General features: G+C 46.2%; 1 protein-coding gene across 2 annotated transcripts in view; it reads left to right on the top strand.

Annotated features, from left to right (window-relative positions):
• LOC140117030 (O-acyltransferase like protein-like) overlaps nucleotides 1-25,568 on the top strand; it is an 86,242-nt gene extending 60,674 nt beyond the window's left edge. For both annotated transcript variants that reach the window (XM_072133467.1, XM_072133465.1), the window contains 8 exons: nucleotides 3,140-3,241; nucleotides 7,180-7,345; nucleotides 12,616-12,695; nucleotides 16,581-16,694; nucleotides 16,795-16,921; nucleotides 17,946-18,132; nucleotides 20,217-20,359; nucleotides 20,915-25,568. In XM_072133467.1, the coding sequence (XP_071989568.1) occupies nucleotides 3,140-3,241; nucleotides 7,180-7,345; nucleotides 12,616-12,695; nucleotides 16,581-16,694; nucleotides 16,795-16,921; nucleotides 17,946-18,132; nucleotides 20,217-20,359; nucleotides 20,915-21,013 (1,018 nt within the window). In that variant the 3' untranslated portion in view covers nucleotides 21,014-25,568. The remainder of the gene's footprint in view (nucleotides 1-3,139; nucleotides 3,242-7,179; nucleotides 7,346-12,615; nucleotides 12,696-16,580; nucleotides 16,695-16,794; nucleotides 16,922-17,945; nucleotides 18,133-20,216; nucleotides 20,360-20,914) is intronic.
• The last annotated feature ends 211 nt before the right edge of the window (nucleotides 25,569-25,779 follow it).

Raw genomic sequence — 25,779 nt, 5'->3', positions numbered from 1 at the left:
ACCCCCATACAAAGGGGAATACTACCCCCATACAGTGAGGAACACTACCCCCATACAGTGAGAAACACTACCCCCATACAAAGGGGAATACTACCCCCATACTGTGAGGAACACTACCGCCATACAGTGAGGAACACTACCCCAATACAGTGAGGAACACTACCCCCATCCAGTGAGGAACACTACCTCCATACAGTGAGGATCACTACCCCCATATAGTGAGGAACACTACCACCATACAGTGAGGAATACTACCGCCATACAGTGAGGAACACTACCCCTATACAGTGAGGAACACTACCCCCATACAGTGAGGAACACTACCCCCATACAGTGAGGGACACTACCACCATACAGTGAGGAACACTACCCCTATACAGTGAGGAACACTACCCCCATACAGTTAGGGACAATACCCCCATACAGTGAGGAACACTACCCCCATACAGTGAGGAACACTTCCCCAATACAGTGAGAAACACTACCCCCATACAGTGAGGAACAGTACCCCCATACAGTGAGGAACACTACCCCCATACAGTTAGGGACAATACCCCCATACAGTGAGGAACACTACCGCCATACAGTGAGGAACACTACCGCCATACAGTGAGGAACACTACCCCCATACAGTGAGGAACACTACCCCCATACAGTTAGGGACAATACCCCCATACAGTGAGGAACACTACCCCCATACAGTGAGGAACACTACCGCCATACAGTGAGGAACACTCCCCCCATACAGTGAGGGACTCTACCGTCATATTCCTTTCTTATTCCTTGAGTTCTCTGACCCATATAACACGTTGTGCTTGAGGCCGTTTTGCTAATAAAGGAGGAGAAATAAAAATTAAAAAATTTGTTATTCCTTCCCACAAATCACCGTAAACTTCGGATTCCTGACGAATTGAAGTTTTCCTGAAATTCTAAACTAATTCCCATTAGCTAGAATCAATTCGCCCATTTCTAGTCAAGACAAGCAAATGTAAGAGGATGATTACCGTACAGGCGCAGGACAGAATGGTGGCTTCTTCCAGGAGCTGACATTTGCAGATTCAAGATGGCATTTTGATAAATATAGGACAACCCACAGGAAAGTTAATGTAATTTTAGAGGCCACTAATTGCGATAAACTTCACCCGCTGGAATAAATCTCGCTCTGCCGTCATTGTCTTAGGTACTCACCTGTTGTAAACCATAACGTCTTCCAGTTAAAGGGGATGTTCCCTTAGCAAAGTTGAGCAACTTTTTATTCCTAATCCTTTTATAGCTGTCATATTCACAACCCTCTTTCCAAAAACCTACCCTTAAATGAATGCAGACACAGATGAGCCCTTTAAGAAATAAAGGTCATACAAAAAGCAACATAAGCGAATACACGAAACCCAGCAAAGGTGCTTTATAAGACCCCAAACTAGACCAAAACTTCCTCTGTATACAGACCCCAGACCAAACTTCTGTTGGGATGACCCTCAGGTAAAAAAAAAACAAGGATGATTTTGTATACAGACCCCCACTGCAGAATTCTGCATAGACCCCAATATAACACTGCGTCACCCTGATGTTTCCTCCAATGCAGTGCATTTGTTTTTAAACATCTGTCTGTTGTTCTCCTATGAGAACTAATAAAATGTATATAATTTTTGATAATTCTGATGCCTGAAGTCTGTCTTTTTGGGTGTAAGATGTAGATTTGTGTCAGGAATGCAGGGTAGAAGGCTACTGTTGGGAGAGGACCCTCTGGACCACCACGGGAGTTGATGCTAGCCGCAACCTGGGACTGGAGTCTAAGTGGCACCTGGTCTTTGCCAGAGCCCGACCGCAAAGTGGGATGGACTTGCTGCAGCAGGGTACCACCAGGTAGTTCCACAGGTGCGACTAGTCCCGCGTTGGGAGTCAAGGTGAGAGTGCAGGGTGCAGGAGCGTAGGGACGCTGGAGACACAGGAGCTCAGGAATTCTGGAGACACCACAGAGGAACACTAGTAACACTGGAGACACATAGGAAGCGTATGGGAACGCAGGAGACACAGGAGACAGGAGCGACTGGAAACGCTGGAGACACAGGGAGCGTATGGGAATGCTGGATGGCTTTCTCCTCCTCAGGAACGGCTTAGGGAAGCCTGGTATGGAAACCATAGGAGATCCTAGGAGAAAATCCGACGGGAAGTGAAGGGAGGTGCCGGATTATAAGGAGAAGCCGGCGGGCACAAACACCCTAGTCGGGAAGCAGGTGTGTTGGAGAGGTAAATCCGGGGAAGGGTAGGGTGTACCCGCGATCTGTACCGAGGATCTCGGGCACGGCCGTGACAATTTTTGACAGTCATTTAGCTATTTAAGATGGGGGAATATGACATATGATGCACGGTATTAACTATTTACTTCCTTTCACCCAATTTGGAATAAATCTTGTTAAAGAGAACCTGTCATCCAAATTAACTCCCAAAAGTAAATATATTCTCATAAACACCCATTAGAAAGCATTGTCCCTATCCCTACATTGTCCCTCTATATGCATGTAAACTTAAGCAATCAGGTCCTGTCCAGCTTATTCATGAGAGGGAGGCACAGCCACACCCCAAGTGCTTGACTGACAGCCTGTATAATGATGTGACACTCCTGGTGCTGGCTCCTCTATGTGCTTCCTGGTTGTGGTGCCCCCTGCAGCCTATGTATATGAGATACTCCTATACACATGACTGACAGCCTGTGTAATTATGTGATGTATAATAGTGTAATGACTCCTCCATGTGCTTCCTGTTTCTGGTGCCCCCTGCAGCCTGTGTGTGTATGAGATGCTCCTATACACATGACTGACAGCCTGTATAATGATGTGACCTCTTCCCTCTCCAAACAGACCCAAATCCATACTCCAACTGTATATAGATCACAGATAGGACCTCTGCACACACACAATAGACCCCCCTTCTTACAGACTCCAGATCTGACCTTTCAGAATAGAGACCCCCACACCAGACCCTAAAAAACACACCCACACATTACTGCTATAAAATATTATCATCTCTTACTTTGCTCCAAACCTGCTCATTTTGAACAACTTGAATTCCCTGGTATTTGGGACAATCTTGTAAAATTTGGGATGAAATTCCATTTTGACATCAACAATTTTCTTTTTAGTGGATTTCTAGGAGCAAAGTCATTCCTAACATTAACAGAAAAATCTGGACAGGAAGTTACACTGGTCATGGCACTGAGATACATCTACAGAAGGTTTATGAGGTAAGTTCTTTTGGATAAAGCACTTAGGGACTGGGCACTTCAATATCAGATGGCTGGGAAATTGAGACCCAAAACCTACCGATCAGCTGTTTTGATAGATCTATTCAAATGAATGGGAACTGAATTGTAGTACCCCAGAATTGCCACTACACTGTGGCAATGGGGCAGATTTACTTACCCTGTCCTGTTGCGATCCCTTGGTGCGATGTCCGACGAGGATTCAGGTCCGGCGCGATTCATCAAGCTCGTGTGCCAGAGTTCCTGCATCCGTTGCTTCTGTCCCGAGGTCCGCCGGAGTTCACCTGCTTCTTCCTGATGCATGTCTTGCGACACAATTTTAAATGTTAAATCCTGCACGTTGTCCGACGGCCCGCCCCCCGATTTCTGTTGCGTGCAAGCCGGCGGCGGACACAATCAGAATGCCCATGCCAAAATCCCGGGGCAATTCGGCGCAAAACGGGAATTGTCCGGAAACCCAACGAAAGTGCAGCGTTCGGACCCTTAGTAAATGAGCCCCAATGTGTCAGATACTTACTCATCCTAAATATCGTCCCGTTGACGCCGCCGATCCGGAGTGTCCGACGAGCCGTCGGAGCTGCCACGATTTACTAAGAATGTGCGCCCTTGAGTGTGTCGTTTCCTCGTTCAGGTCCGCCAGAATTCACCATCTTCTTCCTGGTGTATGTGAGTTCATGCGACAGGAATTTGATTTTTTAAATTCCACGCCCCAGATTTGTGCGGAAATAGTCGGGAAACCCAACGGAAATGCGTCCAATGGACCCTTAGTAAATGTGCCCCATTCTCTTAGTCACCAAGGGCTTATTCTGAGAATAAATATTCTCGATTACAAATTTTGTGCTGAAAAATCCCCACTCGGCTTATTCTCAGGTATAAAAAAAAAAACTTGGTATTTCACACAAATCAAGAAGAGGACCTGCGGGAGGTGTTGGAATGGTGATTACCAAGTTTATTATTTTTTAATGTGCTGGGCATACTGGGGGCAGGGGGCTGGCTATATACTAAGGGACTTGAGCTGGCTATATACTGGGGGGCAGGGGGCTGACTGGCTATATACTAAGGGGAAAGTGGCTGGCTATATACTGGGGGGCAGAGGGCTGGCTATATATTATGGGGCAACACCCTTTTGGCTATATCCTGGGGCTGACTATATACTAAAGAGTATGGGCTGGCTATATACAAAGGGGCAGATGGCTGGCTATATACTAAGGAGCAAAGGGCTTGCTTGCTATATATTAAAAGACATGGGCTGGCTATATACTGGGGGCTGGCTGGCCACATACTGGGGGCAAGGGGCTGGCTGGCTATACACTGGGGGTGGCATGCTATATACTGGGGGCAGTGGAGGGGACTGGCTGGCTATATGCTGGGGGTATGGGCTGGCTATATACTAAGAGGTATAGGCAGGGGGCTGTTTGGCTATATCCTGGGGGACCAGGGGATGGCTGGCTATATACAGGGGCACGGGACTGGCTGGCTATAGACTGGGGTCAGAGGGCTGAGTAGCTATATACTGGGTGGAGGCTGTAACTAGACATGGGTGAATTTGTTGAAATTCGATTCGAGCTGCTTAGCCAGATTTTTTGAAAAAATTTGATTCAAACCGAATCGAATCATGATGAATCGCGTTAAACAACAGGTATTTTCTGGCTGCAGAGAGCCTGTAGGGTGTTATAGAACGTTCTGCCATGCTCAAATATGCATAAGGAGCGCGGTTTGGTCTTCAAACAATGCTGTGTTTCAGTATGACACGCACATGACAGCTGCCGCTCTTCACTCTTCAATTCCATGGGCACTTACAGAGGCCAACTTCAACAAATAAAATGGAGATATAAATGGAGAAAAGGGGCGCTCCTATAGAGTAGTATTGTAGTGGATAAAAAATGGTATAATAGTCATAGAACTACTAACCTTCTGAAGTTGTGCAGCTGGGCACAACTCCAATTTGAGCTTGGGGTGTATTGTTATACACGTGGTGGCGTGCTCCTGCTGCCTCGCTCCTTGGAACGCTCTGTCTCCAAAGTGGATAACAGTTCCCGGCAAGAAGATCCAAATGGTAGTAGATGATGAGCGTTTAATCAGGCGCTGGATACTTCGCCAGAAGTAAATTACTTTTATTTTATATTAAAAATAAAAAAATAAATGATAAAATAGAATTAGAACAACGCGTTTCGCGCACATCTGGTTCATATCACAATATAGAAAACAACGGTATTTAAAGGGTGAGTCGGGTCACAAGGGGCATGACCGTGACCTTGCTCCTTGTGACCCGACTCACCCTTTAAATACCGTTGTTTCCTATATTATGATATGAACCAGGTGAAGCGCTCATTTCGAGCGCGAAACGCGTTGTTCTAATTATATTTTATCATTCATTTATTTATTTTTAATATAAAATAAAAGTAATTTACTTCTGGCAAAGTATCCAGCACCTGATTAAATGCTCATCATCTACTACCATTTGGAACTTCAACAAATAAGAACACAGCCTGACAAGGTAACGTCTGTGCCAGGTAATTTCACTGATCATTTTGACCTTCTTTTCATCCGTCAGTGTCCCCTTTCAATTGGTCACTAATCCATCAGTATTGCTAAAGCAAACAGGGGTTGATCCAGAACAGAGATGACCAGTAAATGGGATATTTGCATGTCCTCTGTGTTTTGTATCCACTCCTGCTTTTGGCTATTAATCCTGAAGCTTTTCATTCCTTCTGACAGATGAAATGAAGGGGAAAACCAAACATAGTGGCAAGGTCATAGAGTGGTGGGGGGTGAAAACAGCATTATGGAAATCACAGAGTGTTCCAGGGAAACAGCGGTTAGTTGGCAGCAGCATGAGTAAGCCGCAGAGTGGCACAATGATAATTTATGGAGGTGGCAGCAACATGGTAGGCCACAGTATGGCACAATGTTAGAGCGTGGAGGCGGTAGTGGTGGCAGCAGCAGGTCAGAGAGTGGCTCAATGACAAATTCTGGAGCTGGCGCAACATGGTAGGCCACAGAGTGGCACAATGAATTTGAAATTTGAAATGAATTTGAAGTTTGAAATGAACTCGAACTTTGAAATGAACTCGAACTTTGAAATGAACTCGAACTTTGAAATGAACTCGAACTTTGAAATGAATTCGAAGTTGAAATTTTTAATTTCAATCTGAAGATTAGATACGCCACATGCATTATTTGTTACAATTTCCCTGAAAATTTCATGTCTTTGCCAAAACAGAACTTCAAAGGTGGCAGGGGCAGCAGCGGCATGAGGTCAGAGTCTGGCACAATGACAAATTCTTTAGGTGGCAGCAACATGGTAGACCACAGTGTGGCACAATGTTAGAGCGTGGAGGCAGCAGCGGTGACAGCAGGAGGTCCGAGAGTGGCACAATGAGAAATCCTGGAGGTGGCAGCAACATGGTAGGCCATAGTGTGGCACAATGTTAGAGCGTGGAGGCGGCAGTGGCAGCAGGAGGTCAGAAAGTGGTACAATGACAGAGTGTGGAGGTGGGAGGTGACAATTCCAGTCCATGGTAAAGATGGTGGGAGGCAGATAGAGCAATTGGCAGCAGATGTGTGGCATCAGGTGTGTGGCGGGTAGTTAGAATCCAGAATTATTTTTCAACTTTTGGGGGAGGTGTCAAGGCTGATCTAAACTGATGCATAAGGCATTGGTGTGTTGAAATCCTGGACGATCCATGCCTGAATCATCTTGACAAAGGTCAGTCTCTCCACATTATGGGTGGACAAGTGGGTTCTCCTTGGGGTAACGATGGCCCCTGCCGCACTGAACACCCGCTCTGATGCCACACTACTGGACGAGCAGGATAGCTTCTCTAATGCAAACTCCGCAAGTTGCGGCCACACATCAAGTTTGGCTGCTCAGTAGAATTTTTAGAGAAATAAGATTCATTATTTCATTCTCGCTCTAGGATACAACCTCTGCATCTGACTTCCCTCTGCATATTTATTGGACTCATCTCATTGGTGAAATGGGGAGCTTTTTGGGAGATACCGAAATTTCACCTGGACAGCTGCAGGGTGGGCTGGTGGGCGAACGTCCTGCTCATCAACAACTTTACGCCTTTTGAGCAGACTGTGAGTATGTGTATCAATCACTTGGATTGTAGAAGATACAATCTTACCATCATGTGTATACAGACTTGTGTATCTCCATGGTTACAGACTGCAAACAAACCCCTGTGTAGTCTGAACATAAATCAGACTAAAAAGATTTTGTTGGAGGTAAATTTGTTCACATGGGAATATATATTTCAGCCACATCCATTGCAATGGAGTTGTGTCACCCCAATAGGCACAAGCTGGTAGTAGGATGGATCTCAGTGCCTTTGTGAAATTTACTAGTTCTACCACAGCTCTCGTCTCTGTATCACCTCTGTATTACCCCAGGATCAGTGTTTGACCCCATAAATGCTATTTTGGCCAAAGGGGCACATATAAGCTTATGCACTCTGCAAGCGCCATAAAGGGGCCATTATAGAAATCCCTCTTTTATTTGAAATCTTACATATTTACTTATAATAAAAATCTCCCCCTAAGGCATGCAAATACGACTTTCACATAAGATTTATCAATATACAACTTTCATTTGTTGTTCAGTTACATCAGTAGATCTTTATAGCTCACATGCATATAACCAGTATATCACGACATAGCTCCTGGCCACTCCACCCAGATCTTTTCAAATTTTTTTAGAGCCTTCCTCTTGAGATAAACCCCTTTTACCATTTGAATAAGCCTAAGCATTTTATCCTTATATTCTTTTAAAGTAGGAGGGTCTGGGCTCAACCATTTATGAGCAATCAGCTTCCTAGCCTGGTATAGTGATCTTTTAAGCGCCAACCTGAGACTCTCATTACCCGGTAGCTCCTCAACATATCCCAGGACACATTGCAAAGGATTCTTGGGTATAGTCATCTGGAATATGCCTTCCAGATACGGGATGCACAGAGATGGCCAAGGAATGCACAGCCCCTAAACATGTGCATGTGATCAGCTGGGCCCTGACAAGTGTCATCCTGCCTAATTCCATTGCGACATAGGAAGGAAGGGGTTCTATATACCCTGTGGATAAGGTATACTTGTGAGATTCTTAGGGCTTCAGACGTGGACACCTGAAGGACAGATGATAAAATTCCTTCCCATTGGTCATCTGAAATGGGACCTACATCCGCCTCCCATTTTTGATTTAAGTTAAGAGGGAAGTTCTTTAAATAAGCTTCCAGCAGGTGGCTATACAATAATGAAATCAGGCCAGAAGTCTCCCCCCTAGCGGCTGTTATTGTGATCACTGGAGCAGTGCCAGTGGTAAGTTTTGTTGTGTTCAATTGCGTATCGCACGCATGGCGTATCTGTAAAAATTTGTAAAACTGGCTATGCGGTAGCTGAAACTGCTTCTGCAAGTCAGAGAAGGCCTTGAAAGTGCTTTCCAAAGCTTCAAACGTGCTCTTAAAACCCATCTCTTTAGGCAAGCCTATAACACTCATTAACTGCATGAAATGTCAACTCTCCCTTTACTAATCCATCCTATGTCCTATCTCCCATCTGTTATCTGGCAAACAGCAGATATATACCAAGCTCCAGGCTTCTCTGCAGTCTTTTTCACCTAGGACCCTGTAAATAAGATGGCGGCTGATGGCTGGTTCAAGCAGCAACATCGTTGTTTAGTAAATTATTTATTAAATTATTTTATATTGTTCCCTTATAAAGAATGGCTGGACCATTTTACAACCTCTTGTGTCACCCCCTCATCCTCATAGTCTGTAAGCTCTTGTGTCACCCCCTCATCCTCATAGACTGTAAGCTCTTGTGTCACCCCCTCATCCTCATAGTCTGTAAGCTCTTGTGAGCAGGGCCCTCACTCCTATTGTTCCATATGACTGTTTGTTCTTTGTAATGTAATATAGTTGTATATGTCCCCTATGATTTGTAAAGCGCTACGGAATTTGATGGCGCTATATAAATAAAGATTATTATTATTATTATTATTATTATTATTTCCGAATGTAGTTGATGGACAAATTTAACACCCGCCTGCTCCCAGGGAGTAAAGTCCTCCAGTCTAAAGAACTCCGGTAATCTTGGATTCTTCCAGATAGGGGTGAAAGGGGTGCAACCATCGACCTCCAACAACTGTTTAATTTTCCCCCAGACCTTAGCCATAAGTGACAAAGTGGGGGTCCTTGCCCCTCCCCTCCCTGGGAACCCAGCTTCAAGGGCTGCCATCAAAGGCCTGTGGGGTGTCATTTCACCAATTAATGCCGCAACTGCCCCACACCCCTCTTCCGCTCCCCAACCCCTCAAATGTTGTAATTGGGAGGCCAGAAAATAAATCCAGGGGTTTAGGGCCGCCAGACCTCCAGCCTCTTTAGACCTTTGCAAAGTCTCATATTTAATCCGTTCTACCCCCTTTTTCCAGATCCAGACTGAAATTTATGAAAGAATCTTAGGGGAATCCATACTGGATCGTTGTGTATAATATATAACAGTTGGGGCATCAATATCATTTTAGTCAAATTGACTCTACCAATTACCGAAAGTGGGAGCTTGCACCATGTCATGATTTTAGTAGCAAATCGCGCAATAAGAGGGGCCAAATTAAGCTGTAGGTAGTCTTGGACTCCAAAATCTGAACTCAAAGGTACTTAAACGTGCTAACTACTTGAATGGGTGTATTAGCTACCGTGGAGCCTTCTGAGAGGGGGTCAATAGGCATTAGTACTGACTTATTCCAGTTTATTCGTAGTCCAGAAAAATCTCCAAACTGTCCAATAGTAGTGATAGCACTCTCTAACGATGTTCCTGTGTCACCAAGGAAGAGTAGCAATACAGTCATCTGCATACAGAGCTACTTTCTGCATATGCAGATTATACTTGAGACCTGTGATCGATTGACTGTCCCTTAAAGGAAACCTACCACTTGTAGTGGCAGGTTTCCGATGGCAATATCGGGCACCAGCTCAGGGTGAGCTGGTGCCGGAGCTTATTTTAGTTAGTGTTTTAAACCGCGGTATCGCGGTTTAAAACACTTTTTAAACGTTGTAGCCGGCGCAGGCAAGTACGCGCTCGGCGCTTACCGTGCACGCGGCTACATAGGAAGTGAATGAGAGCCGCGTGCACTGTAAGCGCCGAGCGCGTACCTGCCTGCGCCGGCTACAACGTGGTAGGTTTCCTTTAACATTTGTGCCAAAGGCTCTATTGCCACAGCAAACAGCAGGGGTGACAGTTGGCACCCCTGCCTTGTTCCCCTGGTCAGATCAAAAGATTGAGACAATATCCCGTTGGCCCTAACTCTTGATTTAGGACTAGCATATAAGAGCTGGACCCATTTCCTAAAGTTGGGGCCCAATTCTACCTTTTGTAGGACCGCCCACAGGTACTCCCACTCGACGCTATCGAAAGCCTTCGCAGCATCAAGTGAGAGCACCGCCCGGCCCTCAACATTATCCGACCGTGACGGAATATTAAGATAAAGCCTATCCAAATTAATCACCGTGGAGCTATTGGGCATAAAACCGGACTGATCTTGGTGTATCAACCCATCTATAACACTTATCAATCTGCGAGCCATAATCTTGGCCAGAATTTTAATGTCGACTGTCAACAATGAAATGGGCCTATGGGATTCTGTTAGCAGCATATCTTTTCCTGGTTTGGGTATAACTATAATCACCGCTTCCCTCATGGACTATGGTAGCCTCCTAGTCTCAAATGCTGCCTGATAGACTTCTAGCAATTTTGGAAGAAGCATCTCTCTTGGTTCTTTAAAGGCTTCTGTCGGTAAGCCGTCTAGCCCCGGCGCTTTATTATTTTGGAATGAGTCCAACGCCTCTTCCAGTTCCTCCACTGAAATCGTCCGGTCCAATGCCTCCCTTTGTTCCATTGTAAGTGTAGGTAGGTTAATCTTATCTAAATATGTCCTCATTTGTAACCCATTCTTAGCCAGTCTAGTTGTATAGAGGTCACCATAAAACCGCTGAAACTCAGCTACAATTCCCACTGCGTCTACCAGTAGAGTACCTGTAGCAGATCTCAAGGAGCCATTTTACCCCCTCCGACGCTCAGATGCTGCTTGTCTCCCACCAGCCATAAGATCCGGTCTCTATCCTTAAAATGGAGGAGCTTCACTCATACTGGTCTTGGGGGGGCCCCTGGTGGCAAGGGGCGAGTACTCTGTGGGCTCTCTCCACAGCAAATAGCGGCGTAAGGACCTCTTTACCAAACGTCTCGAGTATCCAAGCCTCAAAGAAGTCTTCTGGATTCTTGCCTTCTATCCTCTTTCCTTCACGGGAACACCAACTATACGGATATTGTTGCGGCGTAACCTATTTTCAAGGTCGTCCGCTTCTGCCATTAATGTTGCCACTTGCCCAGATGTTTTTTTAACTTCTCTGGTGATCGGGGGTATAAGGTCCTCCACCGCCCCTACTCTTTCTTCTGCCGCTGACACTCTCTCTCTCACTGTCTGCAAATCATGCCTGATAATGGAAATGTCTGATTTTACATAACCCATGTGGTCAGTCAGTATATTCAAGGAACATTGCACTGCGTGACTGCTTTAAAGACATCAGACAGGGTTGGTTCCTCCTCCTCAGCTTCACTTTCTGTCTGCAGTGATTCTTGCCGAGTGTCTGTTACAAGCTCACCTCGTACATTTTCAGGGGACTTCCCTTCCTCACTCAGGCTGGCGCCATCTGCATTCCCCGGCCTGCAGGCCATCTCTCCCCTTCCGACCAGCGGCAGAATCCGGTGATTGCTCCAACCGAGCCGCCACATCCAGCACTTTCGGGGTGTTGTGCAGAGTCTCACTCGGGGCGCAGTAGGTGCCGTACGTTGGCCGCCCGCCTCCACTTTACCTCCGGCCTTGTTTTTCCCTTTGTCCGCTTTGGTGACCATCGCAAATGGGATAATTGCAGGCAGTGACCTTTCCGGGTGTGCTCCCCTCTCTGTTCCAACACCAATCAGGGAAAAAAATCGGGTGATCACAGGATATTTTCAGGATGCAGTGCAGGAGCTCAGGCTGCGTGCGACCGTTCACATACTCAGCTCGGCCACGCCCCGAGATCCTTATCTTTAATAAGGTAGTTTAGTGGGGTAAAACCTGGTTCTCTTTATTAGGATGCTTTTGTCCATCTATATAAACTTTAGAGTTTTGTTGGGAGGATCTTGAGTGAAACAGAGACCTAATCTTTGGGATGAACTGAATCACTTCTCCCCAGCATCAGTGCCTGACCCCATAGACACTATCCATAGTCTTCTGAGAAGAGGGGCGGCTTCATCATTGGATGGGGAGGGGGGGCACATACTTTTACCAGTACTATAACAGATGCACTTCCCATGTGTTACAGTGCATCGGATGGACCTGGTATCTCTCTGCTGATTTCCAGTTCCATCTCACCGTCCCTCTTGTAATCTTCCTGTATGTCAGGTAAGTGTGTCTCCGGGCCCGTGTCATTATGTGGCCATTACTGTGTGTTAGGGTTCAGCGCTCCCCATTGATTGGGGATATTAATAACATAGATCATGGCGAGCGCAGAGCCTCAGCTTTACCGCTCTGTCTGGGAGTCCTGCGCCTAATGCAAACCCTCCGGCCACTGATGTGTATATATATATAAGGTATGGCCGGAGACTAATATAAGGGACAAGCAATTACTACCTCATTGTAGGAATAGCACCACTTACCTCCATTACTCAGCCCATCAATATCCTTCACCGATATTAGATCTGATCCTTACATAGATTTTACTTCTGCAAATGTATTTCAGTTATATGGAATAATTAGAGAAGGGCGACAGCGATAAAACCAGTCATCAAATTTTACCGCATTAAAGGGCACCTACCACCACAAATCCACCTATAAAGGTAGATTGGGTGGTAGGTGGATCATTGGGACGTGAGGATAGCCCTTTTAAGGGCTAATCCTCACGTCCCTGCACTTTTTTGAGAACTTTAATTTGATATTTATTCAAATTTACTTATGTGGCTACCGGGGCGTGGAGTAGCCGCTTATGAGATTACACGAGGCGGCTACTCCACGCCCCGGTAGCCACTTTACCCCTCCTACTCACCCATCTTCGGCGCGCAGCTCCGCGTAGCTGCGCGCCCTCGTCCGGCGAGCCTGCCGTCTGCGCATGCGCAGAAGAGCAGGCCCGCGCCTGCGCGGTCACAACTCCGAAACAGGCGCGGGCCTGCTCTTCTGCGCATGCGCAGACGGCAGGCTCCCCGGACGAGGGCGCGCAGCTACGCGGAGCTGCGCGCCGAAGATGGGTGAGTAGGAGGGGTAAAGTGGCTACCGGGGCGTGGAGTAGCCGCCTCGTGTAATCTCATAAGCGGCTACTCCACGCCCCGGTAGCCACATAAGTAAATTTGAATAAATATCAAATTAAAGTTCTCAAAAAAGTGCAGGGACGTGAGGATTAGCCCTTAAAAGGGCTATCCTCACGTCCCAATGATCCACCTACCACCCAATCTACCTTTATAGGTAGATTTGTGGTGGTAGGTTCCCTTTAAACTCCCAGACCCATCAGGTCGGGTATAAAATGTCCTTCAAAGTTACATGACAATGGGCTGAAGATATTTTGCCCAAAAGGAGTCAAGTTTAGAGGCTGCATGGGGAGGGTCACTTCACATGCCCCTCTCTTAAAAGGGTTTTTCAGGCATAGAAAGTTAGTCCCTATCCTGTGTATAGGACCTAACTTGCTGACCAGTGGGGGTCTCAGTGATGGGACCTCCACAGATCTTGAAAACAGGGGTCCGTTGTACCCCTGTTACATCCGAGATGAATATCAGAGCAGGTTGCGCATGCACTTGGCTATTTCCATCAGCGCCATAGGGATGAATGGAGCAGCTGGCGCATGCATGACTGGAGAATCCCTTTAAGTTCTAAAGCTACTAGATACATGTTGGTACCATATTAAAGAAAAGACGCCCATCTTTCAGATCACACCAGGCTTATTGTTTCTGTGAACTACAGAACAGAAGATACAGGCAATTCTGTAGATCACAGAACCACAAGCCTGATGGGATCGGAAAGAATCCCATCTGAAGTGACAATCTACCAGCAGCCTGTAAACTTAAATCATTTCAGGCAAAATATGACTTAGCAGCTCATTATCAAATAGGTGGGAAAGTCAGATTATCACTATATACTCTCCCCCAGCAATCACTATATACAGCCCCCAGAGCAATCACTATATACTGCCCCACCCAGTAATCACGATATAGTGCCCTCCCAGCAATCACTATATAAAGCCCACCAAGAAAAAGTGTATACATCCCCCAGCAATCACTATTTACAGCCTCACCCAGCAATCGCTATATGCAGTCGCACACAGCAATCACTATATACAGCCCACCGGCAATAAATGTATACATCCCCCCAGCAATCACTAAATACAGCCTCACCCAGCAATCACTATATGCAGCCCACCAGTAATAAATGTATACATTCCCCCAGCAATCACTATATACAGCCTGACCCAGCAATCACTATATACAGCTCCCACAGAAATCAAATCACTATACACAGCCCCCCAGCAATCACCATATGCAGCTCCCCCAGCAATCACTATACATAGATCCCAGTAATCACTATATACAGCTCCCCCAGCAATCACTATATACAGCCCCAACAGGAATCACTATATACAGCTCCCCACTGCAATCACTGTATACAGCTCCCCCAGCAATCACTGTATACTGCTCCCCCAGCAATCACTGTATACAGCTCTCCCCCCCAGCAATCACCATATGCAGCTCCCCAGCAATCACTATACATAGATCCCAGTAATCACTATATACAGCTCCCCCAGCAATCACTATATACAGCCCCAACAGGAATCACTATATACAGCTCCCCACTGCAATCACTACATACAGCTCCCCCAGCAATCACTATATACAGCTCCCCACAGCAATCACTATATACAGCTCCCCACAGCAATCACTATATACAGTACAACCCAGCAATCACTATATACAGCTCCCCCAGCAATCCCTTTATACACCTCCCCTAACAATCGCTATATACAGCCCTTCCAGCAATCACTATATACAGCTCCCCCATCAATAAATATATACAGCTCCACCCAGCTATCACTATACACAGCTCCCACAGCAATCACTTTATACAGCCCCCCAGCAATCACTATATACAGCTCCCCCAGCAATCACTATATACAGCTCCCCCAGCAATCACTATATACAGCTCCCCACAGCAATCACTATATACAGTCCAACCCAACAATCACTTTATACACCTCCCCTAACAATCGCTATATACAGCCCTTCCAGCAATCACTATATACAGCCCCCCAGCAATCACTATATACAGCTCCCCCAGCAATCACTATATACAGCCTCACCCAGCTAACACTATATATACAGCCCCCAAGCAATATATACATACAGCTCCACTCAACAATCACTATACACAGCTCCCACAGCAATCACTATTTACAGTACCCCAGCAATCACTATATACAGCCCTCCCAGAAATCACTTCATACAGTCCTCCAGGCAATCATTTTATACTGCCCCACCCAGCAATCACTATATACTGCCCCACCCAGCAATCACTATATACTGCCCCACGCAGCAATCACTATATACTGCCTCACGCAGCAATCACTATATACAGCTCCCCCAGCAATCACTATATACAGCTCCCCCAGCAATAACTATATACAGCCCTCAGCAATAAATATATACAGCTCCCTCATCAATAAATATATAAAGCCCTCCGCAGTCACTATATACAGCCCCCCAGCAATAACTATATACAGTCCACAGTATATAGTACCGACAGCGCTCAGTAATATAATTAAACGCTACTCACCTTTTCCTGCTCCCCTGTTGCATGGATCAACATCCTCCTCTTCTATCAGGCAAGACATCTGGTGCAGGTTTTGCAGTGTATGATGTCACTGCCACGCCTGAGCCAAGATGATGACATCCTGCACTCTCCCCTGTCTATGGAAAAGCAGGGAATGTATTGCACAAAACTCAAATCTACCAACTGCTTCAAAATAGCCGGGTAGCAAGTTCCATCACTGTAAACCACCATTGGTGGGGGCCCCCATAGTATCAAAGTGGTAGGGGCACAGAGATGCGCGCCCCAGGAAGCCACCCCATAATCCAGCCTTGTAGTGGATGTCAATAACAGACCCCTCTTATCTTTCTAAGTGGTAGAACTTGCACAATTTGTGGCTGACAAAATACTTTTTACCCCCCTCAGTATAAGAAAAATGACAAGATGTTGATACATTGTAACCACCAGAAATAAGAAATTAATTAACCTTGTCCTCTTTTGCAGAGCTAAGCGTGTCATGATTGCAGTCGTGACATTGACCTGTGCCGCCTCTGTCATCACCACCACCTTAATTTCGTACATTTTAAAACTTCCAATCCAGTACCCAGAATGTGACAGGTCAGTAACACCCCCCCTCCCTCGTTCTGTGTCCTATGTGCAGTCCTGTGTGTCAGTATTTTGGGCCCATTTTAAAACATTTTAAAACTTACCTCCGCAGCCAGTGTCAGAACAATTATTGGGTGGAATATTACATGAAACCCTACTGCCGATACGGACCTTTCCTTGTCGGGATGATTCTTGCAATTCTGTTTGTCAGGAAGCAAAGTCTTTACTTTAAGAACAGGGTAAGAGATTTCAGATTTCAGTTTGGGGGGTTGTATTCTGAATACTGATCTGAAGAGAAAGGATTTCTTTATATGCTCGGGATTAGTCAGTGAAATACAAACATGTTACCATATTTTCCAGATTTAACCCTTTTAACAACCAGTCCATGCGTTTTCATTTTTCACTCCCTATCAAAAACCCATAACTTTTTTTTTAAAAGTTTTTAAATAAAACTTTTATTTTTCCATTTAAAAGAGCTGTGTTTGGGATTCTTTTCTGCGTAACAAATTGCTGGGAAGCGGAAACAAAATTCCAAATGCAGTGAAATTGGTGAAAGAAAGCATTTGTGCCGTTTTCTTGTGGGCTTGGATTTTATGGCTTTCAGTGTACACCCAAAATGACAGGTCTACTTTATTCTTTGGGTTGGTGCGAACACGGGGAAAACAAATTTGTATAGGTCTTAAAAGTTTCTCATACATTTATCAAAAATTAAAACCTCCTGTACAAAAAATTTTTTGCCATCTTTTGGCGCTATTAACTTTTTCAGACTTCGGTGTATGGAGCTGTGGGTGGTGTCAATTTTTGCAACTTCTGATGACGTTTTCAATGCTACCATTTGAAGGACTGTAAGGCCTTTTGATCACTTGTTGAATTTTTTTATATTTTTCAAAATGGCAAAAAAGTGAAACTTTTTCGACTTTGGGTGCTATTTTCCGTTACCGGGTTTAACATCGGGAAAACTTGTTGTTATGTTTTGATAGATCTGACAAACCATGTTTGTGATCTTTACTGTTTATTTATATTTATATCAGTTCTAGGGCAAGGGGAGCAATTAGAATTTTTAATCATACGGGAGCCGACGTATGATCTACAGATACATCACACGTCGGTAAGGGGTTAAACAAAGCGCAGGGACCTGTGCTCACAGTAGCATAGTCTTCTCTAGTCAGCTATGCAATGTCACAGGGAGGGAGTGTAACCATGTTCTCTGGTCTGATTATAAACCCGTTACTTGTCTTTTCATGCCTTATGTATTTCCTATAGATACAAGCCGCCTTGGGATGGATCTCTGCCCTGGCCCTCATGCTCACAGTCATATCGCTGGCTTTTGTTTTAGATGACACCCAGAGCTCTTACTCCGTCATGGCCGCACTTTACCAAGGGCTTCACCGCACTCTGTGGGCCGTGGTTCTTGGTTTGATCTTTATTCTGTGCCATGAAGGATACGGAGGTATAGTACTATTATGGCTTTATATTATAGTAATGCATCACTATGGCGCTTTACTATCAAGACAATCATGTATCTGACACCTTCCCTCCGGTACTTCACCCTGTTCGATCGCTTCCTATGAGCCGGTCACAGAGGAAGAAGTGTCCGGGCTCCTCTCCTCTGCTCGCCCCACTACCTGCATCAATGACCCCATCCCCTCACATCTGGTACAGTCTCTCCCCAGCAGTCACTTCTCACCTAACTAAACTCTTCAGCCTCTCTCTCCATCTCTTTTAGTGTAGTTCCCTCTGCTTTCAAGACTGCAGTTTATACCCCAATACTATAGAAACCTTCCCTGGACCCATCCAGTGCTCCTATAAATCAACCAGTCTCTAATCTCCCTTTCATCTCCAAACTCCTGGAACGCCTGGTCTATTCGTGACTAACCCGCTATCTCTCAGCTAACTCCCTCCTTGACCCCCTACAATCTGGTTTCCGCTCTATGTTCTCCACTACAACTGCTCTTACTAAAGTCTCCAATGATCTCCTCACTGCTAAACCCAAAGGTGACTATTCTCTCCTTATTCATCTGGATCTATCAGTAGCGTTCGATACTGTGGACCACCAGCTCCTCCTCAGGAGGCTTCGCTCCATTGACCTGAAGGACACTGCACTCTCCTGGTTTTCTTCCTTTCTCTCTGTCGGGATTCCTCAAGGATCAGTCCTGGGTCCCTTAACTTCTCCCTCTATACTGCTCCCATCAGACAAACCATCAGCAGATTTGGTTTCCAGTAGCATCTCTATGCTGATGACACCCATCTATATGTCTGCATGTGATATCCCTCCCATCTTACTCCAGAACACTAGTGACTGTCTCTCTACTATCTCTAACATCATGTCCTCTCCTTTCATGAAACTTAATCTTTCTTGTCTTTCCACCATCTACTCACGAACCCAACCCTGACCTCTCCATCTCAGTCTATGGGATCACTATATGACTGTTTGTAATATAATATGTCCCCCATGATATGTAAAGCGATACATAATATGATGCCGCTATATAAAGATTATAATTATTCTGTTGGGCAGACACTAAATTGTGCTATTATTATGCATTTAATGGTGATATTATTTAAAGGTAACCTGTCATCAGGTGTTACCACGCAAAAATGGAGAGATATGGAATCATACCTTTGTATATGTTAGTAGCAGCAGGACTGTGAAATATGGATTTAGGATGTCAAGATTGTAGCGTCTCCAAGTGCACTGGGGGAGTGCCCTCACACTGCTGAGTCAGTGTTATGTATTGTCCCTGAAAAGATGTGTAATCATACTTTTGTTTATGTTTTTAGTATCAGCAGGACTGTAAAATATGGATTTGTATACCAAGTTGTAGCTTCTTCAAGGAAACTGGGGGCAGGGTCGGCTCCAGGTTTCAGTAGGCCTCTCGGTGACAGAGCCTCAGTGGGCCCCTTTGCAGTGAACTCACATGGTGGCATTAAAATTCGGAAACTCAATCAGTCTCCTGATCCCTAGTTTATCATACAGCCCCCTTCACGCCCATGGATTCCTTATATACAGCCATGTGTGACCCCCCCCAGCAGCTCTGGGCCCCAGCATTTGCCCAGGTATGCCCTGTGCTGGTGCCGACCCTGACTGGGGGTGTGTCCTTACACTGCTGTGCTCTTTATGTGTTAAACTGCTTTTGTCTTTTGCTCTGAGTGAAAGCTGAAGTAAGATTCTAGTTAAAAATTAAAGCAGTTACTCAGAGCAGATAGTGAGTGGCTGAGGTGAAGTTCAAAGAGCTTACACCATAGCAGTGTGATTGTCTAATGCATTAAGATCCTAAAATATAAATCCATATTTCACAGTCCTGCTGCTACTAACAACATACACATAGGTCTGAATAATAGTTTTACCTGGTTCCTACTGAGAGATTCCCTTTTAGAATATCTGGTGCTGTTACTTTGTCAGTAATAATCTCATTTCCCACGTCCACAGAGATGTCAGGCAGCCCCCACACAAGAATACAGCGCCCTCTACAGGGCAGATTGTAATAAATGGCTATATAGAATATTCTGGTAGTTTCCACTTTCTCCCTCCAGGTATAGTGACCACTTTGCTGTCTTTCGATGTATGGGGTTTCCTATCTAAGATAAGCTACGCCGGTTATCTGGTCCATCCTATTATTATCTACTTTTACTGTGGCCTCCAAGAGGAGCTTTTTCACTATCAGGATCTCAACACGGTGAGTGCTCAATAAAAAAAACTCTACCATCAAAATCCATCACATATAGCCCCCCTCATGCCCATGGATTCCTTATGTACAGCCATGTGTGACCCCCCACGCACTGTGACTGTGGTAATCCATTGCCTTCTTCCTTCTAATATCAACTTTTATAATTATGCTAATAACGGTTGTAACCTGCTTTACAAGCTGTTCACAAGCTGTTACACTGTGCAAGAGTATTCCCCCTCTCACTGTGTGAGGGGCAGGCAGAGGAATGGGGGAGTGCTGAAGGAGCAGGTGGGTGGGGAGACAGTGTAACAGCCTGTGAAGATGTATCATGATGTTCTGACATAAAAAAGGCCCCAAAGGTCCTGCAAATGCCAACCTTTTTTGGACCCACTAGAAGATACAATCACTCAGGGTTACATATGTATAGATGTGGTATAGTCCACCCAGCTGAGAAGGGATTCTCCACATAGACAACATCTTTCTATAATTTCCAATCACCGACTGTTTTTTAGCCGGAAATGAAGAACTTTAACCCAAGGATCTCCCATGTTTTCCTTCCACTAGTTGTATCTCTTCATTGGACACTGCGCTTTGACCTTCATCATTGCTCTACTTTCGACAGTTCTGGTAGAAATACCCTCCCAAAGGTTGATGCAGATTTAGCTTATGGAGAAAACACAACGTATAGAAGGATTATAGTGAGCTTTACGTCCATGGATTCATACCTTGGAAGAAACAATGAAGGTGAATGCCAAGAGACAACATCCACCACCCGTCTCTACTACTGTATGAAGAAGCTAAAGTATTAGGTTGAGAATGTGGAAGAGCAAGACAAAAGCAAATCTAACTACCGGCAAAATAATTCATAACTTTTTTGGAACAAATATCCAGTTTTCAAGTAAAGAACTTTAACTCTACCCTGATTAAAACAAATGATGGCTTTTGTTAACAACTGTTGCTGTTGGGGGCGGTCCAGACTACATAGCCAGACTGCTGTTATAGGGGGCGGTCCAGACTACACAGCCAGACTGCTGTTTTAGGGGGCAGTTCAGACTAAACAACCAGACTGCTCTTATAGGGGAGGGTCCAGACTACACAGCCAGACTGCTGTTATAGGAGGCGGTCCAGACTACACAGCCAGACTGCTGTTATAAGGGGCACAGACTACATAGCCAGACTGCTGTTATAGGGGGCAGTCCAGACTACAAAGCCAGACTGCTGTTATAGGGGGCGGTCCAGACTACACAGCCAGACTGCTGTTATAGGGGAGGGTCCAGACTACACAGACAGACTGCTGTTATAGGGGGCAGTCCAGACTACACAGACAGACTGCTGTTATAGGGGACAGTTCAGACTACACAGCCAGACAGCTGTTATAAGGGGCACTTCAGACTACATAGCCAGACTACTGTTATAAGGGGAGGTCCAGACTACATAGCCAGACTGCTGTTATAGGGGGAGGTCCAGACTACACAGCCAGACTTCTGTTATAGGGGGAGGTCCAGACTACACAGCCAGACTGCTGTTATAAGGGGAGGTCCAGACTACATAGCCAGACTGCTGTTATAAGGGGAGGTCCAGACTACATAGCCAGACTGCTGTTATAAGGGGAGGTCCAAACTACATAGCCAGACTGCTGTTATAGGGGCAGTCCAGACTACACAGCCAGACTACTGTTATAGGGGGCAGTGCAGACTACACAGCCAGACTGCTGTTATAAGGGGAGGTCCAGACTACATAGCCAGACTGCTGTTATAAGGGGAGGTCCAGACTACATAGCCAGACTCCTGTTATAGGGGGCAGTTCAGACTAAACAACCAGACTGCTGTTATTGGGGGCAGTCCAGACTACACAGCCAGACTGCTGTTATAGGGGGAGGTCCAGACTACACAGCCAGACTGCTGTTATAAGGGGAGGTCCAGACCACATAGCCAGACTGCTGTTATAAGGGGAGGTCCAGACTACATAGCCAGACTGCTGTTATAGGGGGCAGTTCAGACTAAACAACCAGACTGCTGTTATTGGGGACAGTCCAGACTACACAGCCAGACTGCTGTTATAGGGGGAGGTCCAGACTACATAGCCAGACTGCTGTTATAAGGGGAGGTGCAGACTACATAGCCAGACTGCTCTTATAGGGGGCAGTACAGACTAAACAACCAGACTGCTCTTATAGGGGGCAGTCCAGACTACACAGCCAGACTGCTGTTATAGGGGGAGGTCCAGACTACACAGCCAGATTGCTGTTATAAGGGGAGGTCCAGACCACATAGCCAGACTGCTGTTATAAGGGGAGGTCCAGACTACATAGCCAGACTGCTGTTATAGGGGGCAGTTCAGACTAAACAACCAGACTGCTGTTATTGGGGGCAGTCCAGGCTACACAGCCAGACTTCTGTTATAGGGGGAGGTCCAGACCATATAGCCAGACTGCTGTTATAAGGGGAGGTCCAGACTACATAGCCAGACTGCTGTTATAGGGGGCAGTTCAGACTAAACAACCAGACTGCTGTTATTGGGGGCAGTCCAGACTACACAGCCAGACTGCTGTTATAGGGGGAGGTCCAGACTAAATAGCCAGACTGCTGTTATAAGGGGAGGTCCAGACTACATAGCCAGACTGCTCTTATAGGGGGCAGTTCAGACTAAACAACCAGACTGCTCTTATAGGGGGCAGTCCAGACTACACAGCCAGACTGCTGTTATAGGGGAGGGTCCAGACTACACAGACAGACTGCTGTTATAGGGGGCAGTCCAGACTACACAGCCAGACTGCTGTTATAGGGGACAGTTCAGACTACACAGCCAGACTGCTGTTATAAGGGGAGGTCCAGACTACACAGATAGACTGCTGTTATAGGGGGCAGTCCAGACTACACAGCCAGACTGCTGTTATAAGGGGAGTTCCAGACTACATAGCCAGACTGCTGTTATAAGGGGAGGTCCAAACTACATAGCCAGACTGCTGTTATAGGGGGCAGTCCAGACTACACAGCCAGACTACTGTTATAGGGGGCAGTGCAGACTACACAGCCAGACTGCTGTTATAAGGGGAGGTCCAGACTACATAGCCAGACTGCTGTTATAAGGGGAGGTCCAGACTACATAGCCAGACTCCTGTTATAGGGGGCAGTTCAGACTAAACAACCAGACTGCTGTTATTGGGGGCAGTCCAGACTACACAGCCAGACTGCTGTTATAGGGGGAGGTCCAGACTACACAGCCAGACTGCTGTTATAAGGGGAGGTCCAGACCACATAGCCAGACTGCTGTTATAAGGGGAGGTCCAGACTACATAGCCAGACTGCTGTTATAGGGGGCAGTTCAGACTAAACAACCAGACTGCTGTTATTGGGGACAGTCCAGACTACACAGCCAGACTGCTGTTATAGGGGGAGGTCCAGACTACATAGCCAGACTGCTGTTATAAGGGGAGGTGCAGACTACATAGCCAGACTGCTCTTATAGGGGGCAGTACAGACTAAACAACCAGACTGCTCTTATAGGGGGCAGTCCAGACTACACAGCCAGACTGCTGTTATAGGGGGAGGTCCAGACTACACAGCCAGATTGCTGTTATAAGGGGAGGTCCAGACCACATAGCCAGACTGCTGTTATAAGGGGAGGTCCAGACTACATAGCCAGACTGCTGTTATAGGGGGCAGTTCAGACTAAACAACCAGACTGCTGTTATTGGGGGCAGTCCAGGCTACACAGCCAGACTTCTGTTATAGGGGGAGGTCCAGACCATATAGCCAGACTGCTGTTATAAGGGGAGGTCCAGACTACATAGCCAGACTGCTGTTATAGGGGGCAGTTCAGACTAAACAACCAGACTGCTGTTATTGGGGGCAGTCCAGACTACACAGCCAGACTGCTGTTATAGGGGGAGGTCCAGACTACATAGCCAGACTGCTGTTATAAGGGGAGGTCCAGACTACATAGCCAGACTGCTCTTATAGGGGGCAGTTCAGACTAAACAACCAGACTGCTCTTATAGGGGGCAGTCCAGACTACACAGCCAGACTGCTGTTATAGGGGAGGGTCCAGACTACACAGACAGACTGCTGTTATAGGGGGCAGTCCAGACTACACAGCCAGACTGCTGTTATAGGGGACAGTTCAGACTACACAGCCAGACTGCTGTTATAAGGGGAGGTCCAGACTACACAGATAGACTGCTGTTATAGGGGGCAGTCCAGACTACACAGCCAGACTGCTGTTATAAGGGGAGTTCCAGACTACATAGCCAGACTGCTGTTATAAGGGGAGGTCCAGACTACATAGCCAGACTGCTGTTATAGGGGGCAGTCCAGACTACACAGCCAGACTGCTGTTATAGGGGACAGTTCAGACTACACAGACAGACTGCTGTTATAGGGGGCGGTCCAGACTACACAAACAGACTGCGGTGATGGTAGGCATTGCAGACTATAGGCAAACCTGACTGTTCAGACCTGCCCCCATTGCACTTATATGTTGATTTGCATATCTTTAAACATATGAAGATTTCTACACTGCTTCTTCAGTTTGCTTTTGCAGCGGGGGCCGCTGCTGCGGGCCCGAGTCCACGGTTGGTGCGGGCGTGCAGATCCCGGGCGCTTGAGAGGTTGAGCCCGTCAGCCTCCACAGTCGGCGGCAGAAGGAGTGCGGGCCGTGTGTGTACAGGAGCAGCGGGCAGTGGCAAGAAGAGGAGTTGGGCGCCTGAAGACTGGACAGATCGTGGAGAGCAGAGACGGAGGCCGACTTGGAGTCCAGGAGGGGAATTGGCGCGATCCAAGATGGCGGCAGCACGTGCTCGCCTTGGAATGACGGCTGGAGGAGATCGGAGGTGGAGCAGCAGGAGGCCAGGAGCGGCGAAAAGGGGAAGGAACATAGTAAAGTGGAGGATAAGGAACAGCGCTGATACTGCACAATTTTGGCTACATGCCTTGCATGCGGTGGCGGGTACTTGGCAACAGTTATGTGAATCTCAGCAGATGGTTTGGTAAAAAAAAAGGTTGGTTGGTAGTCACATCTGCTCTCGGCACTTGTCAGGAGGTTACTGGCTTGTGGATATGGAAGTGTGGCTTGCATGCTGATGGTGATTTATGAGCGATGTATTCAACTATTTTGTTTGGTAATTAAGCCGGACTTAGATGTTGTTCGTTTATATTGAAAGTGATTTCAGCTCTGTTGTCAAGTACTCGACCACTTCATTTACTTAAATTTATAAGTTCTGAAGAATTGATTGTTGTACATTTTATTATGTCCTAATAAAGTTTATGTTTTACAGATTTGTTAGAAGAATTGAATAAAGCTGTAACCAGCACTTTTCCAACAAAAATGTGTCTGTGTACTTAATGCCTTGCATCAGAGGGGGTGTATCTTGCTCAGCTGCCCCCCCCCCCCCATCTACTCTTCCCCATGTCTCTTCTCAGCATTCAGCA

The sequence above is a fragment of the Engystomops pustulosus genome, chromosome 1 (genome assembly GCF_040894005.1).
Source record: "Engystomops pustulosus chromosome 1, aEngPut4.maternal, whole genome shotgun sequence".
In the NCBI taxonomy this organism is placed as follows: domain Eukaryota; kingdom Metazoa; phylum Chordata; class Amphibia; order Anura; family Leptodactylidae; genus Engystomops; species Engystomops pustulosus.
This window is presented reverse-complemented; position numbering and strand designations above follow the sequence as displayed.